The 15,501-nt window shown below is 30.7% G+C and overlaps 3 protein-coding genes across 4 annotated transcripts; 2 read left to right on the top strand and 1 right to left on the bottom strand.

The window, feature by feature from the left end:
• The first annotated feature begins 1,782 nt into the window (after positions 1 to 1,782).
• LOC120146094 (phenylcoumaran benzylic ether reductase TP7-like) lies at positions 1,783 to 3,248 on the top strand. The gene is made up of 5 exons (XM_039159750.1): positions 1,783 to 2,081; positions 2,173 to 2,310; positions 2,407 to 2,650; positions 2,746 to 2,949; positions 3,031 to 3,248. The coding sequence occupies exons 1-5, from the start codon at positions 1,899 to 1,901 to the stop codon at positions 3,195 to 3,197; spliced, it is 936 nt and encodes a 311-aa protein (XP_039015681.1). The 5' UTR covers positions 1,783 to 1,898; the 3' UTR covers positions 3,198 to 3,248.
• A 3,864-nt stretch (positions 3,249 to 7,112) lies between these two features.
• LOC120145817 (gamma carbonic anhydrase 1, mitochondrial) lies at positions 7,113 to 10,352 on the top strand. Its single transcript, XM_039159542.1, has 5 exons — positions 7,113 to 7,274; positions 7,681 to 7,824; positions 9,075 to 9,200; positions 9,294 to 9,445; positions 9,813 to 10,352. Exons 1-5 carry the CDS (start codon positions 7,160 to 7,162, stop codon positions 10,095 to 10,097), a joined length of 822 nt encoding a protein of 273 aa, XP_039015473.1. The 5' UTR covers positions 7,113 to 7,159; the 3' UTR covers positions 10,098 to 10,352.
• A 467-nt stretch (positions 10,353 to 10,819) lies between these two features.
• On the bottom strand, positions 10,820 to 14,210 carry LOC120146138 (proteasome subunit alpha type-1-B-like). 2 transcript variants are annotated; one of them, XM_039159795.1, is made up of 3 exons: positions 13,673 to 14,210; positions 11,146 to 11,524; positions 10,820 to 11,088 (listed from the first exon to the last, which is right to left on the bottom strand). In XM_039159795.1, the coding sequence occupies exons 1-3, from the start codon at positions 14,021 to 14,023 to the stop codon at positions 11,033 to 11,035; spliced, it is 786 nt and encodes a 261-aa protein (XP_039015726.1). In that variant the 5' UTR covers positions 14,024 to 14,210; the 3' UTR covers positions 10,820 to 11,032. The 2 variants fall into 2 exon arrangements, with proteins under 2 accessions (XP_039015726.1, XP_039015725.1); XM_039159794.1 differs by having other exon boundaries at positions 10,820 to 11,524.
• Positions 14,211 to 15,501: the final 1,291 nt, after the last annotated feature.

The following is a 15,501-nucleotide window of genomic DNA, read 5'->3' as shown; positions in this document are numbered from 1 at the left end:
TTTTTCAATATAAAATTATTTCAATTAAGCACTTATTTTAAAATTTACATTTAAATAAGTCTATAAATTGTTTTTATATAATTTTCAAATAATAATTTCGTTCCAATTAAGCACTATTTATTTACAAGAAATTATATAAAAAATTATTTTCTTTAATCACTCAGCTTTGAGCGTTATGTTTGTTTAAGAAACAAAAGTTCTCTCTTACTTTCTACGGATCAATTTGATATAACTTTTAAAAGGTAATTTTTAAAAATATTATAGAAAAGTACAGATTAAAGTTTAATTGTTTGAGATTGTAGTTAAAAATAAGTTTAAAAAATAAATGTCTATTATAGATTATATTGTAAATTAAAAATAGTATTTAAATTATTTTACACTTACTTATGAATCATCAATTTAAACTATATCAATTTAAAATATTATGACATTATGTTGTAAATTAAAATATATTTAAATTATATTTACACTTATATATGAATCATAAATTTAAACTATATAAATTTAAAAATATTATATTTAAATTATATCAATTTAAACTATAATAAAATATATAAAAATATAAATAAAAATATAATTATAATAAATATATATTTTATATAACTCACTATTAATATATAAATCATAACATTTGTTTTAATAATTTTTTTTAAGATGTTAGTATTGCATTATTAAAATAAAATATAAATACAAAACTGAGTGGAGTCTATGCATTAGTAAGGATAAAATTATAATTTACTTCTAAACGCAAATTTAAAAAATGAAAAAATAGAAATTCTAATTTTAATGGTTAGTAAAATCAACGTTTCCACCACAATTTTTTCTTCAATTTTTATCCGTTTGACATTAATTTGTAATCAAACTTTTATAAAATATTACTCAACAAACGCGATTAAATTAACACCCGTTATTTTACACGTTTTACAAGACGCAGGGTATAAACTGCGACTAGCGCGGTGCATGGGGCGCGCCTTCCTGCAAAAGGTGTGAGATCTATAAATAAAAATAAAAGGGTGTCTGACAGATAATTAAAGTGCGTCAGGGTGATTTTTCGGTGTTATCCCCTTTTGTTGTTTTGAAGAATAAATATGGTAGGAAAAGTCTATCCATGGGCATTAAGTTCCCACCGCCACCAATAAGACTATTCTTTCAAGTTCAGATCCTTCTTTCATCGATAAATTGTGCTCTTTTATCGGTCAAATTTCATTACGATAATCACAATCCAAAAGCTATTCTATCGAACCAACATAGTTTTCGCTTCTAGCTGGAGAAATCCATCAATGGATGAAAAGAGCATGCTTTTGATCATCAGAGGAGAGTGTTAATCATAAGAGTTGAAACACAAATCTAAGAATAGGATATTACAGAAAAGTCCACTAAATTTTTTTTAGATTACAACAAATATTAACAAAAATTAGATTTTTATTTAATGAAAAAATATTTATTACTTTAAAAATTGATTCATTGGACTTTATCAATTATATTGTTTTTATTATTTTATTAATAAAATATTTTTAATAAATTTAAGATGGTAATAAATGTTCAAAGACTCTTAACTATTTAACGATAATTATTCTTCTATATATATATATGTTACTCAAACTTGAGACTTCAAGAAATAATAATAAATTTTTAACTATTAAGATCATTAGATTGATATTAATAAAACACTTTAAATACAATTGAACGCAATCACAAAAAAAAATTCTGGGATCGTGATTTCGGCCGCAATATAGTGGTTTCGCCGTTGTCCGAGTTACCCGCGACGGCCACAATCACAGTAAATCCGAAATAACTAAAAACACGACCGCGACCGTGATTTGAAACTCTGATATAATCCAAACCCTCTTCTTTCGAACCATCATAGTTCTTGTTCCCGTGGCAGAAGAAACTCATCAATGGCGGAAAAGAGCAAGGTTTTGATCATCGGAGGAACTGGATACATCGGAAAGTTCATCGTCGAAGCCAGTGCAAAAGAGGGTCACCCCACTTTTGCTCTGGTAAGACAGAGCACTCTTTCCGACCCTGTTAAGTGTAAAATCATCGACAACTTCAAGAACTTAGGGGTCCAAATCTTGATCGTAAGTCTATGACCTCTTCACATGCATATTCATATTTCATGGCTGTGCATTTATGTTATTTATTTTGACTTTATGGGCATTCTATGCACAGGGGGATCTCTATGATCATGAGAGTTTGGTGAAGGCGATAAAGCACGTTGACGTCGTGATTTCAACCGTCGGTGTCGGTCAGCAGATAGAAGATCAAGTTAAGATCATTGCTGCCATTAAAGAAGCTGGTAACGTTAAGGTTGGCCTTTCTTTCTCAGTTTAGGTTTACTCTTCCTCTTTTCCTCAATTTCTACATTCCATTCTAATGGGGTTTTTTTTAATAATCACGAATCAGAGATTTTTCCCATCGGAATTTGGGTTGGACTCGGACCTAAATACTGCGGTCGAGCCAGCCAAATCGATGTACGCAGTCAGGGCTCAAATCCGTCGTGCCATCGAGGTCGAAGGGATCCCCTACACTTATGTGGCTTCCAACTGCTTTGCAGGCTACATTCTTCCATCTCTGTCGGTGGCACCGCCGGGAACCGCCTCTCCTCCGAGAGATAAGGTGGTTATCCTAGGCGATGGAAATCCTAAAGGTAAACTATAAGCAATTATGATCACAAAGTTGATGAACCCTTGGTTTTTGAGATTGAACAAACCACATATATATGTAATCACAACCATTTCGCAGTTGTTATAAACCACGAAGCCGATATCGCAACCTACACTGTGAAGACCGTCGACGACCCGAGAACATTGAACAAGACCCTCTTCATCAGGCCTCCCAACAACACCTACTCGTACAACGAGCTCGTCGCCCTGTGGGAGAAAATGATTGGCAAAACACTTGACAAAACATACGTTCCAGAGGAACAAATGCTCAAACAGATCCAAGGTTGATAAAATCCCCTGCCTCTGATTTGGAAATCTTATATGCTTTGTTATTTTATTCACGCATTTCATCGAACGCTTGCAGAGTCTCCAATGCCGGTCAATCTTTTCTTGGCACTCAGTCACTCGATCTTTGTCAACGGTGACTGCGCCAACTTTGAGATCGAACCGTCCATCGGATTCGAGGCTTCTGAGCTATACCCCGAAGTGAAATACACCACTTTGGAAGAAGGGCTGAGACGTTTTGTTTGAGCGAAGTTGGATCTTTTTTGTTTTGAATAATTCAGGAACTGACTCCGAGGGACGGCTGCCCGTGCCGCTGTTGATGTGGTTTCTCAGAAGTATATACTTTCTGTCATTCAATAAAATCTGAACCCTGTTTTATTTGTCGTAAGTCATCGTGTTTTGTGTTTGTGCAAATCTAAATTTTCCAACAAAAACTTCAAATAATATATGGATAATTGATTTGCAGAATTGATAAGAAAACCAAAATAATCCGTTTATATGTAAATAAAATTCAATAACAATTGGCGCACAAAATTTTCTCATTAAAAAGAGAGAGCAAATACCCTAATCATCTGTGCTACAATAAATTTATTGACAAAAACTTCTTTTTTATGTATTAATTTAATATCAAACTACAATTCAAATAGTTAATTTAAAATTTAAATACGGATAAAGTATATAAATGGTCCCCTAATTATAATATACTGCTTTATTAAATCCCTCAATTATTAAAAGCTACAAAATGATTCTCTGATTGTATAGTGTTATTTTGTTAAGTCCCTCGACTATTCATTATGTTACAAACTCTCAAATGACTATCATATTTTAGTCATCATGTTAACATCCAACTTAGACAATCGTTAATTGTTTAACAGAAAAGAACAAATTTGGAATATAATCAATAGTCATGTGATAAATTTGTAATTTTTAATAGTCGATGGACTTAATAAATCAACATTCTATAGTCAAAAAATCATTTTGTAACTTTTAATAATCAAATGACTTAATAAAATAATATCCTATAGTCAGGAACCATTTATGTACTTTTCCCTTAAAATATCTAGAATATTAAATATTCGTATGAAAACGTATAAAGTATTTGGATAGCATTCAAGTCCACGTTCATCTAGTTTCTAGAATGTCGAATATTATACATAACCCTCACCTAACCAAAATGTGTACGAGAATTTTCCTTTATGAAGTTTCAACGGATTAAAAATTTGGATGAGTGTAAAGCATATGTCGTACACAGTAATATATTATTAAAATAATACATCAAAATATATCATTAATTAGATTATCTTTATTAAGTAAATATTATACGCTTAATATTTATACTATCAATTTTATTTCTTTATAATATTTAATTTTTTTTCATAATTATTAACAAAAATACTGTTGAGGTATGACGTATCAATTTTCTTATTTTTTTAATTTTCACATCACCTTTCTATTTCTCTATTTTTAATTAATTTTATTCAATCAAATAAATGATGACACATATCACCAACTATGACGATAAAATAAAAAAATTATTCATGCTCTTAGCATAAATTAAACCTATGCCACTTGCATGAAATGCAAAGCACTCAATGATTGAGTTAAGATAGCCATTTACGTTAATTTCATCATATTTTGTATTTAACTTATATAACAGTATTATCACAAAATCAATATTTTTCGATGATTATAAAATTTGAATATGTGACAATTTAAATTAACGATCGAAAACTTAATCATTCAACTGTAATGTGAATATATTTTATTATATCATATTTAATACTTACTTAAATCATTATTAAATTAAAGAATAAATCTTTACTTTATTTGGAAATAAAAAAATAATTAAATAATTATTCATAATTCTGACTGCTGGAGGTCTCCCACGGAAGCTGCTCTCAACCCGGTGTTAGGGGCAGCCTACTATCCTACCTTCCCCTTACCCCATTACATATGGGCATAGGATCAGCTAAATACACTAAATATATTTATAAAATTTATATTAAATTATTCTAAATAAAATATTTATAATATTATTAAAAGTATTTTAAAATATTTACTTAATTTTTATTATTTTGAAATAATATTATTTTAAAATTATTTATTTAATTTTAAATAATATTATACTAAACCAAAGTGATAGTTGAATACTAAATCATATAATTGACTACAAATTTTAAATTATATAAATAATTAAAAAATAAAATTATTTTAAATAAATAATTATATAATTTTAAAAATTAAATAAATATTTTTATAGTATTATAAATATATTTTTATAACGATTTCATATAATTTTTCTAACATATATAAATTATTTAATTATTTTTTATTTCCAAATAAAATGAAAAATTAGTCTTTTAATTTAATAATGATATAAGTAAATATTAAGTTCAATATAAAATTCACACTATAGGTGAGTGACTAAGCTTTCGTTCATTAATTTAAAGTATCTCATATTTGAATCTTATAATCATAAATGAATATTTATTTTTGCGGTGATACTGTTATATAAGTTAAATACAAATGTGATGAAATTTATTCAAATAACTAACTTAACTCAATGGTTGATTGATTTGTTTCTCATGTAAAAGATCCACGTTCAATTCACACTATGAGTAAGAATGATATTTATCTATTTTATCCCCATATGCGGTGACACGTGTTATCACCTAATTGGTTGAATAAAATTAACTAAAAAATAGTATAAAAATGTGATGTAGTAATTAAAAATTAAGAAAATGACATGTCCCACATATACATTACCGTTAATGGTTTAAAAAAAATTAAAAATCAGATATAAAAATGAAACAAAAATGATAATCTAAGTATAAAATGTGTAATTTATCTTTTTAATATTTATTTAATAAGTACAATTTAGTTAATAATATGTTTTAGTGTATCGGTGTGTTTCGACATACGACTTGCGCTAAATTTTCCTTACAAAATATTTTTAAATCGTGAAGGTGGAAGAATCAATCGCACACAAGAATTAGATTTTAAACCAAGGCAAACTTTAAAGAAAAACTTAATTACTAAAACTGAATTCATATTTTATAATAGTTTTTTAAAGGAATTAATTGTAAAAATTTTATTTTATTTTTAAAAGGGTTAAATTACACATTAAGTTTCTAAATTATGATTATCTTTTAAAAAATTATTTGATAAATTAATCCTTTCGAATCAGGTGATAATTAAATATACTCTTAAATAAAATTTTATTTCAGTTAATATTTTTCAATATAAAATTATTTCAATTAAGCACTTATTTTAAAATTTACATTTAAATAAGTCTATAAAATTTTGTTATATAATTTTCAAGTAATAATTTCGTTCCAATTAAGCACTATTTATTTACAAGAAATTATATAAAAAATATTTTCTTTAATCGCTCAACTTTGAGCGTTATGTTTGTTTAAGAAACAAAAGTTCTCTCTTACTTTCTACATATCAGTTTGATATAACTTTTAAAAGGTAATTTTTAAAAATATTATAAAAAGTACATATTAAAGTTTAATTGTTTGAGATTATAGTTAAAAAATAAGTTTAAAAAGATAAAATATCTATTATAGACATTATATTGTAAATTAAAAATATAGTATTTAAATTATATTTACACTTACATATGAATCATATCAATTTAAACTATATCAATTTAAAATATTATAGACATTATGTTGTAAATTAAAAATATAACATTTAAATTATATTTACACTTATATATGAATCACATAAATTTAAACTATAATAAATTTAAAAATATTATTATATTTAAATTATATCAATTTAAACTATAATAAAATATATAAATTATAATTATAATTATAATAAATATATATTTTATATAACTCACTATTAATATATAAATCATAACATTTATTTATTTTTAAACAATTAAAATAAATAATGAAAAATAATAAAAATTTTAAGATGTTAGTATTGAATTATTAAAATAAAATATAAATACATAACTAAGTAGAGTCTATGCATTAGTAAGGATAAAATTATAATTTACTTCTAAAAAAACATTACTCAACAGACGCGGTTGATTTGTGAACAGCTATAGTTGGGCTGAGTCAGGCCCATGATATTCAACCCTACCAGTCTTACCACTAAACTAAGGTCTAAGAGCATCATCATTTGGAGCTCTTTATTTCCCAATCACTCGCTCACCTGGGAACCCCAAAGATCACCGATCAAAGCTGAAGATGGGAAGCCTTGGCAAAGCCATTTACACCGTCGGATTCTGGATTCGCGAGACTGGCCAGGCTCTCGATCGCCTCGGCTGCCGTCTCCAAGGCAACTACTATTTCCAAGAGCAACGTGAGTTTCATCCCATTTCTCTCTGCTTCGTTTCTTTTTTCCATCTTCAAAATCCACTCCTAAGCTAATATCTGCTAGTTACGAATTGAAATATGGATTCAACCTGTGGGGTTTCTTCAACTGATTTCAATTACCAAATAATTTCTTTTCGTTTTATAGCTTACATTTCCTTTGATGTTGTTGTGAAACTATTGGACTGCCTACGTATGAAAGCACCAAGTGTAGTTATGATTTAAACTCTGGGTGTTGTTTTTCCCCTTTCCAACAGAATCTTTAATAACTTTGTTTAGTTGACCTGTGCTGGTTATTTTCTTTGCTAATTTGTGTGAAATTTGGCTGTTTGTTATCATTGTATTTTGTAATCAAAGATAGGGTTTTCACGTGCTTCTTTTTGTTCTTTTCTTAGTTTCTAGGCATCGGACTTTGATGAACGTATTTGACAAATCTCCTCTGGTTGACAAGGATGCATTTGTAGCCCCTAGCGCATCTGTCATTGGCGATGTTCAGGTGGGAAGGGGATCATCGATTTGGTATGGGTGTGTTTTAAGGGGTAAGATCCTTCATGTTATGCCTAATTTGTTGTGTTTGTTTGATAATGTCCTACAGGTCTACTAAAGTTATTCAAGGATGGTATCTGACTTCGTGCCTATAAATTAGCATATCAAAGGTTTAAGACTATGCCAATGAACATTTAAATGGTGACATAAGAAACAAATAGGTATTGTTAATGTTTTAAGTTTGAAAACTATGTGAATAAAGATAGTGAGATTAAGTTCTTATCACATTGGTCCAGAGAAATGTGGCCAGTCTTTCTGAGGGATATAAATTGTTTCAACTTTTAACAATTGGTTTAGAGGAATGTAACTTGTAAATTTAACTATTGGAAACAAATAGGTATTGTTAATGTTTAAGTTTGAAAACTATGAATAAAGATAGTGAGATTAAGTCTTATCACTTGTCCAGAAGAAATGGCCAGTCTTTCTGAGGGATATAAATTGTTTCAACTTTTAACAATTGGTTTAGAGGAATGTAACTTGTAAATTTAACTATTGGTTTCAACTATAAATTGTTGGTATTTTTTTAATTTTATTTTCTATTAATGATGTGATATATTGTCTTCCTGATAGGCATTTGCCGCATTACTATTTCCTTAGCCTATTAGCTTTCATTAATAATTTATTTACACACACAAGTGGGATGCTTGCGACTGGTACCTTATACCTTGTCAAATCCACCAGATTCATATCTGCAACTCCACATGCTTCTTAAAACCTTAAGTACAGCCACCATGCATAAGATGGAAAACTTATTCTCCCATAGAACATATTTATTGCTTGGAGTATTTATCATCATTCTTCTCCTCAACTATAAATTGGTGTTTATTTATATGGAGGAGATAGAATTTTTGGTTACAAAAGTTGCTTTCAGAGTTCAGACAATTATATACTTTCCTGAAATGAAATCCCCTGGTACGTGTAGTATATGCACCATATGTGTGACTGCAGTTAACTCTTTATTCTAATGAGAAAGTTGAAAATTGATTTGTTGCAGTCATACCACATAGCAAAGCCTTTCTACAATGTAGATTCAGGGCATCTCCCATTTATAATACATTTTTAATGTATGGTAGTTGATTTTGACTCTCAAGTATTATAATCTCTAGAAGAGGATGGTTCCTGAGATCACACCCTACCACGCTATCTTTTAAACTCCATGTGTAGAGGGGTATTAGGGGCATTTCTTTGACATTATTTGTACTAGTTTTTGCTGATAATATTATCCTAGTTTTGCTTTGAACAGGGGACGTCAACAGCATTAGTGTTGGATCTGGAACTAATATACAAGACAACTCCCTTGTGCATGTGGCAAAGTCTAATCTCAGTGGGAAAGTGCTACCAACTAACATTGGAAACAATGTTACTGTCGGTGAGTAAAGTGGCACCGGCCATAAATTTCATGTATATTAACCTGATTAAAAGTTCCATTAATAGGCTATGATTGAAACATCGAAATGAGCAGGACATAGTGCTGTTTTACATGGCTGTACTGTCGAGGATGAATCATTTGTTGGCATGGGAGCAACACTTCTTGATGGTGTAGTTTTGGAGAAACATGCTATGGTTGCTGCTGGAGCCCTCGTGAGACAGAATACAAGAATCCCTGCTGGGGAGGTACTGTGAACTCCAATTTTTCTGAAACTTAGTTCTTATGCCATGTTCTTGAAAATATTTGACGACTTTATTGGTTTATCTGTTTATCATTTATGAAAGGCACATTCATTTCTTATTATGGTAGCATGTATGAATAAAAAATAAACTAGCAACATGCATGAGAAGTTGTCAAACTTGGAAAGAAATAAAAAACACTTGGGTTCCGCAAGTATAAAGTTAAAACAGGTGTCACTGTTAGGATACATTTTGGTAACATGTGTAATACTTAAAGACTGTTCTGCTGCTTGAATTAATATTTTGTGCCAGGCGTTGAGAAAATGTACTTAGAAGTTTTACCTTATGATTGGTGTTTAATCTTCACTGTTAGGTCTGGGGAGGTAATCCAGCTAAGTTCCTGAGGAAGCTAACTGATGAAGAGATAGCATTTATTTCCCAGTCAGCCACCAATTATACCAACCTTGCACAGGTACATGCAGCTGAGAATGCAAAACCCTTCGATGAAATTGAATTTGAGAAAGTTCTACGCAAGAAGTTTGCTCATAGGGATGAAGAGTATGACTCGATGCTTGGCGTTGTCCGTGAAACTCCCCCAGAACTAATTCTTCCAGACAATATCCTACCAGATAAAGAACAGAAGTCTTCTCAAAAATGATCTTTTTGTTTTCACAAGTTGCTTTCTATTTGTTCCAAAAGCCTTGAGATTTGGCATCAAGGAAAAATTGTTGTTATGTTCAAGTACACGCAGAGGGATGATTTTTCTTTTTCTTTTTCTTTTCCGAATAATGCCGGACATGTTTTAGGATAGAATCATGGCTTCATTTTAGCTATAAAACTATACTGTTCGTATGGTTACTCGGATACTCAGTTCATTGCTGTTGAAATGTATTTTGATGTCTAGTGTTCTTTGGTATCCAAGATGCTTGTTTTCTACGTATAATTGGTCCGCCTCAATATGAACCACTCCAGTGTGAAGCAGGTGACGGGCTTTGCTGTGCTTATACATTGATTGCAAGTGGTCCAAGGCCCAGAACTTCTGGTAGTTGTAATAAACAATGGTGAATAAATCCAAGGTTTCCCCTTATAAAGCCAAGGATCATGCATGCTTTGGTTATAAAATAAAATGATCAAATGTAAAGCAAATTGCATACAATTTTCCTGCTAAAATACATTTCTCGAATTCAAGCATTTTGAATTCTACTAGGGGAGCAATAATTTATCCATAATAACTCAAATACGTTTGAAATGCCGCTCGTTTAATAAAAAAATTATGTAAATGATCAAACAATCTTTTAATATTTATAAATCTAAAAAATGCCGTTCACAGATCCTCATGTCAGCATCAAATTTCACAAATTCAGTAATAACACACTCAAGTAATCTAACACCAAAGATTGTATCTCGAGTAAAACTGTAAAACTTAATTTCAGGTCATTTGCATGTTTGCAGCAATGGTAAAAAGATAGTTTGGAAAATAAAGAAAGAAATATCCATCACAATAATGTCTACCACGAACACACTCAAATCCACAAACAGATGCTAGAAAATCTTATCTAAAGACGAGGATATGCACTGACGCGCCGAGTATCCTCAAATATCCATTGGGGCCACACCTTCGTCTGTAGAACCACCCTGATCAGCAGCAGCAGCACCTTGCTCAGCTGCAGCCTCTAGTACAGCAGAAGCATCCGGTTCAGCAGCAGGTCCTTCTTGCTCTCCCACAATCTCAAAGGCATCAATCATTTGTTGTACAGTTTCCTGATCCAAAACATGGAACGGCTCCCCAACCCCTACCACAGCAACTGTACATATTGAGCTTTTTAGAGTTTCTCCTTGCAGGGTTTCCCTTATTGCCATAAGTGCATCTTTGACCAGATAGTCCCGAGAGGAATCTGCAAAGTTCTCAAACCTCCGTTCCAAGTATGTCTTTGCAGCTTGTGAGCGGGATCCAATGGCAAAAGCCTGGTACTCAAAGTAATTTCCACTCGGGCAGTTGTAATAGAGATGAGCCCCAGATTCATCCAAGCCAGCCACCAACAGGCCAACGCCATAAGGTCGTTTCCAAGAGCGCTGGGTACACACCTGCCAACAAACTCAAGCATTTCCCCTTTTCAATTTGTACAAAACAATAACCCTATTATGTTAGTAGGTTTGGTGTTCCACAGGAAATTGCCATCTTTAGCACCAACTGCATTTCATTGAATTGGGGTTAAAAGTGATCCCCAAATATGCAACTGAATTAAGGGTGTGTTTGTTTGCCGTAATTAGAATTAAGGAATTGGTTTTCCCCGAATTCCCGTGTTTGTTTCATGTAATTCATTTTCCGGAAAATGTTTTCCCGTGTTTGTTTCACGTAATTCGTTTTCCGGAAAATGTTTTCCTGTGTTTGTTTCACGTAATTGGTTTTCCGGAATGTAATTCATTTTCCTAGTAACAGAATTTCCTTTGTGTTTTCTGTAAAATGACTTACGGATTCATTTTCCGAACTTTTCACTTAAAAGAATAAATACTCAAAATAATTTTATTTATGAAATATTAATAAATATTTAATATCATTTTCATCAAAATATTATTGTTTATTTATTAATATTATAATATATATATTAAATATTATATAATAATCAATTATATTTTAATAATAAAGATATTATAATTTTATTTTAATAATATAAATAATTTTTTTATATATTTAATAATGAATATATATTTATATTTAAATAATATTTTAATAAAGATATTTAAAATACTAATTAATATTTTTAAAACATAATATAACACTATTACTTTAATAAATAATTAATATAATTTTAATATTTATTTCACTAAAATATACAAAATATATTTTTTATTAATAAAATTATAAAAAAATATTTAATAATAAATAAATTATTTTAATATTTTAAAAATAATATTAAGTTTATGATAATAATATTATTTATTATATTTAATATTTGTAATAAATAATTTTTAAAAAACTCTTCAACTAGTGGAAAAAATGTTTAAATAACATCTTCCAAACATTATAAAACGTTTTCCAAATGTTTTTCAGAAAAATGTAATTCATTTTACGGAAAACATTTTCCAAAAATGTAATTCATTTTTCAGAATTCAAATTCCAATAATTCATTTTCTAGTTCCAGTAATTCATTTTTCGGAAAATCAATTAAAGCCAAACAAACATACCCTAAGATCATGCCACTGATACTGTTGAGTAGTATACCAAATTCAGTGGCAAACCCAATAGGTAAGCACAGAATAGTAAGGACACAAAGCAAAAGATTGAAAAACAGAGGGCTTCTTCAACTTTTATATTGCTATCATACAGGAATATGAAACCATTTGATAGCCTATCACAAGTTAAAGCCACCGACTATAACCAATCTCAAAGACTTGAAATCATTCAATCTCAACATTAGCATCAACAAATATACAGATCAAGTAATCATGACAAAGTTGCAAATAAATGCTACTTGATCACATAACACCAGCAGCACTACTAAAATCGAGCACACAAAGGTATGCCAAGCTCTCTGATTTGGGTGCAGAGAAACCATTAGCCTGTTCAAACCTCGATTGCACTTCTGTCCTATTATACTTCCAATCATTCGAGTAACAGAAGCATATCAAGGTATTAAAATTGTAATTGGAACTCATAACTCCAACAATCTTTTCAAATCAGCCTGCTCTATACCCCGAGGTTTTCAGTCAGAAGCAAAAAGCACACACGAGATTGTTATCTGACCAAATCACTTGAAGCAAAGAACAGTCAAACCCTCATCAACAACTTCCCCTCCCCCCCCCCCTTTTTTTTTTCTGTTTGTATCATACTAATCCTCATTACCCATTTCATTTCCCTCTATTCCAGACTGAACATCGGATATTAATCATGGATCAGTTCAGCAGTAATGCAAATGGGAGGTTCAATTTACTTTTAATTCCACATTATTTATTCTATCAATGTTTCCTAAACAAAAGCTTTAACTGTGAGGTAAACTTGGTTAAGAACATATTCTGGTTAAGTAAATTACCATTTTATTTATGCTTAATTTTGCAGTTCTATTTACTTCAATGCCTTAGAAGAGACCCACTAACTAGGGTTTTCAATTGCAATTTCTCAAAGAAAACCCAAAAATCAAAATCTCCCATCAGTTTAGGAACACTCAAAATGAAGCTCATTTTTCATTTTAAAGAAATTAAAAAAAAATTAGAACTCCAATAGATGAAAAAGACCTGAGCTTTATCGGCAAGTTGGACGACAAGTCTGCCCACAGGAAGCGGCGACTCATACGTGAAGCTGTAGTTAATGGACTCGTTCCTCATATACCGAGATAGAACGCGGCCGTCGGCGGTGAGACCCGCGATGGCGACGCCGATATGGTCGTCGACTTTGAAGATCTTCTTCTGATGAGAAGACAACTCGGAATTAGCCTTGTTGACGCAACCCAAAACGATATGGGTCTTAGATCGAAGCCCAATCGCGGCGGAGCCTTGCTTAACGGCTTCCATCGCGTATTCCACTTGGAACAACCGCCCCGCCGGACTCCATGTCGTCACATCTGTATCGTACTGGTTCCTAAACATTTTCCTCTACGCCACCGCCTTAATTACTAGCTTTCCTCAATTGAAAAAACTAGGTTTTCAACTCTCTTTCCCTGTGGGTATTTTAAAAGGGTTTTCTTCTTCTTCAAGACAGATCGAGAGCGGTACAGTGTGGAAAACGAAAGCCCTTTTGAGCTTTGATGGCTTTTGGTTCTATGCCGATACAATTGGGTCATTCGACATGGAAATGGGCCGACAGGCCTCATGAAGATTTAATATCGGTTTCAGTTGAGCTCTTAAACAGATTTATATATTAGAATAATTTAAAATTTATAAATATCTGATTCACTACCATTCTTACATCTAAATGGGGATATATTCAGTTCAGTTTAATTTTTAATAAAATATTAATCAACTCGTACTATGCGATTTTTTAAAAATGAAACTGAAATCAAAATCGAATTACATAAGAACCAAAAATTTTGGCTTGATTTGGTTTAATTCAGATTTATAATTTTTTTATTTTTCATCATTTAAAAAAAAATAAACGTCTAAAAAATTAAATTTTAAGATTAACTAGAGTGTAAATAAACAAGTTTAAATTCAAAAAAAATATTACTTTTAAGAGTTTATTTATTTTTGTCTTATAACAATGCAAACACACTGCATCGAGATGTCTTTTATATTAGCGAGAATAATTTCAACTCTTCACTTCTACCAAGGTAAAGAAGTCTCAGACACGCTTACAAAATTTTGAAGCATGGAGATCTCTCTATTATACTTGTTGTGCGTTGTTGCAAACTGAGTTGTCCCACATAAAGTGATCGGGAGCGTTGAGATGTCTCTCATCTTATATAAGTTCTTCTCAGCACTATCCGAAAAATGTTGGGATGCCTTCATCTTTAGAATATATATTATTCCATCATCACTTTATATGAAGTTGAGAAGTTTCCATCTTAAAGTATTGAGATACATCCGTCTAATTCATAACGAGAAGGAGTTGTCCTACACTCTAACTGCCATTGTTTTGTGAGTTTGCTTAAGAGTGTAAGATCCCCTCTCGATAAAATGAATTACTTTGTTTCTACTATAAGTGTCGAGATGCATTTTTCTCAGCACGATATGATAAATACCCTACATTGCTTCTACCACAACAAAGATACCTCCACTCATCAATCGATTTTTTAAGGGCGACGAGTTACCTTTTATGCCAACCTCAAATATGGATATTTCTCCATTTTTCCTCATTGTATTTTAAAACTGGCCGAAAAAGTTAAGATGTCTTCTATTTAACAATGAAAAATACTTCATTACCACATTAAAAGGTGTAAAGAAAGCCTATGTTGAAATATCAACACCAACGTATACATATTTGATTTAGTTTACGTGTTTATTTCAATTAATATTAAGTTTAATTTGTAAAATTTAATTGTTTTGAAAGTTATGTAATTCAAGTGCCTATATAAAAAAGCTTTATGTTAACTTTCAAAATACCATAATTAAATCAAGTATTATCTTCC

This window comes from Hibiscus syriacus, unplaced genomic scaffold, assembly GCF_006381635.1.
Source record: "Hibiscus syriacus cultivar Baekdansim isolate YM2019G1 unplaced genomic scaffold, ASM638163v2 tig00110895_pilon, whole genome shotgun sequence".
In the NCBI taxonomy this organism is placed as follows: domain Eukaryota; kingdom Viridiplantae; phylum Streptophyta; class Magnoliopsida; order Malvales; family Malvaceae; genus Hibiscus; species Hibiscus syriacus.
Note: the sequence above shows the minus strand (reverse complement) of the source record. Positions and strands in the feature narration are given on the sequence as shown.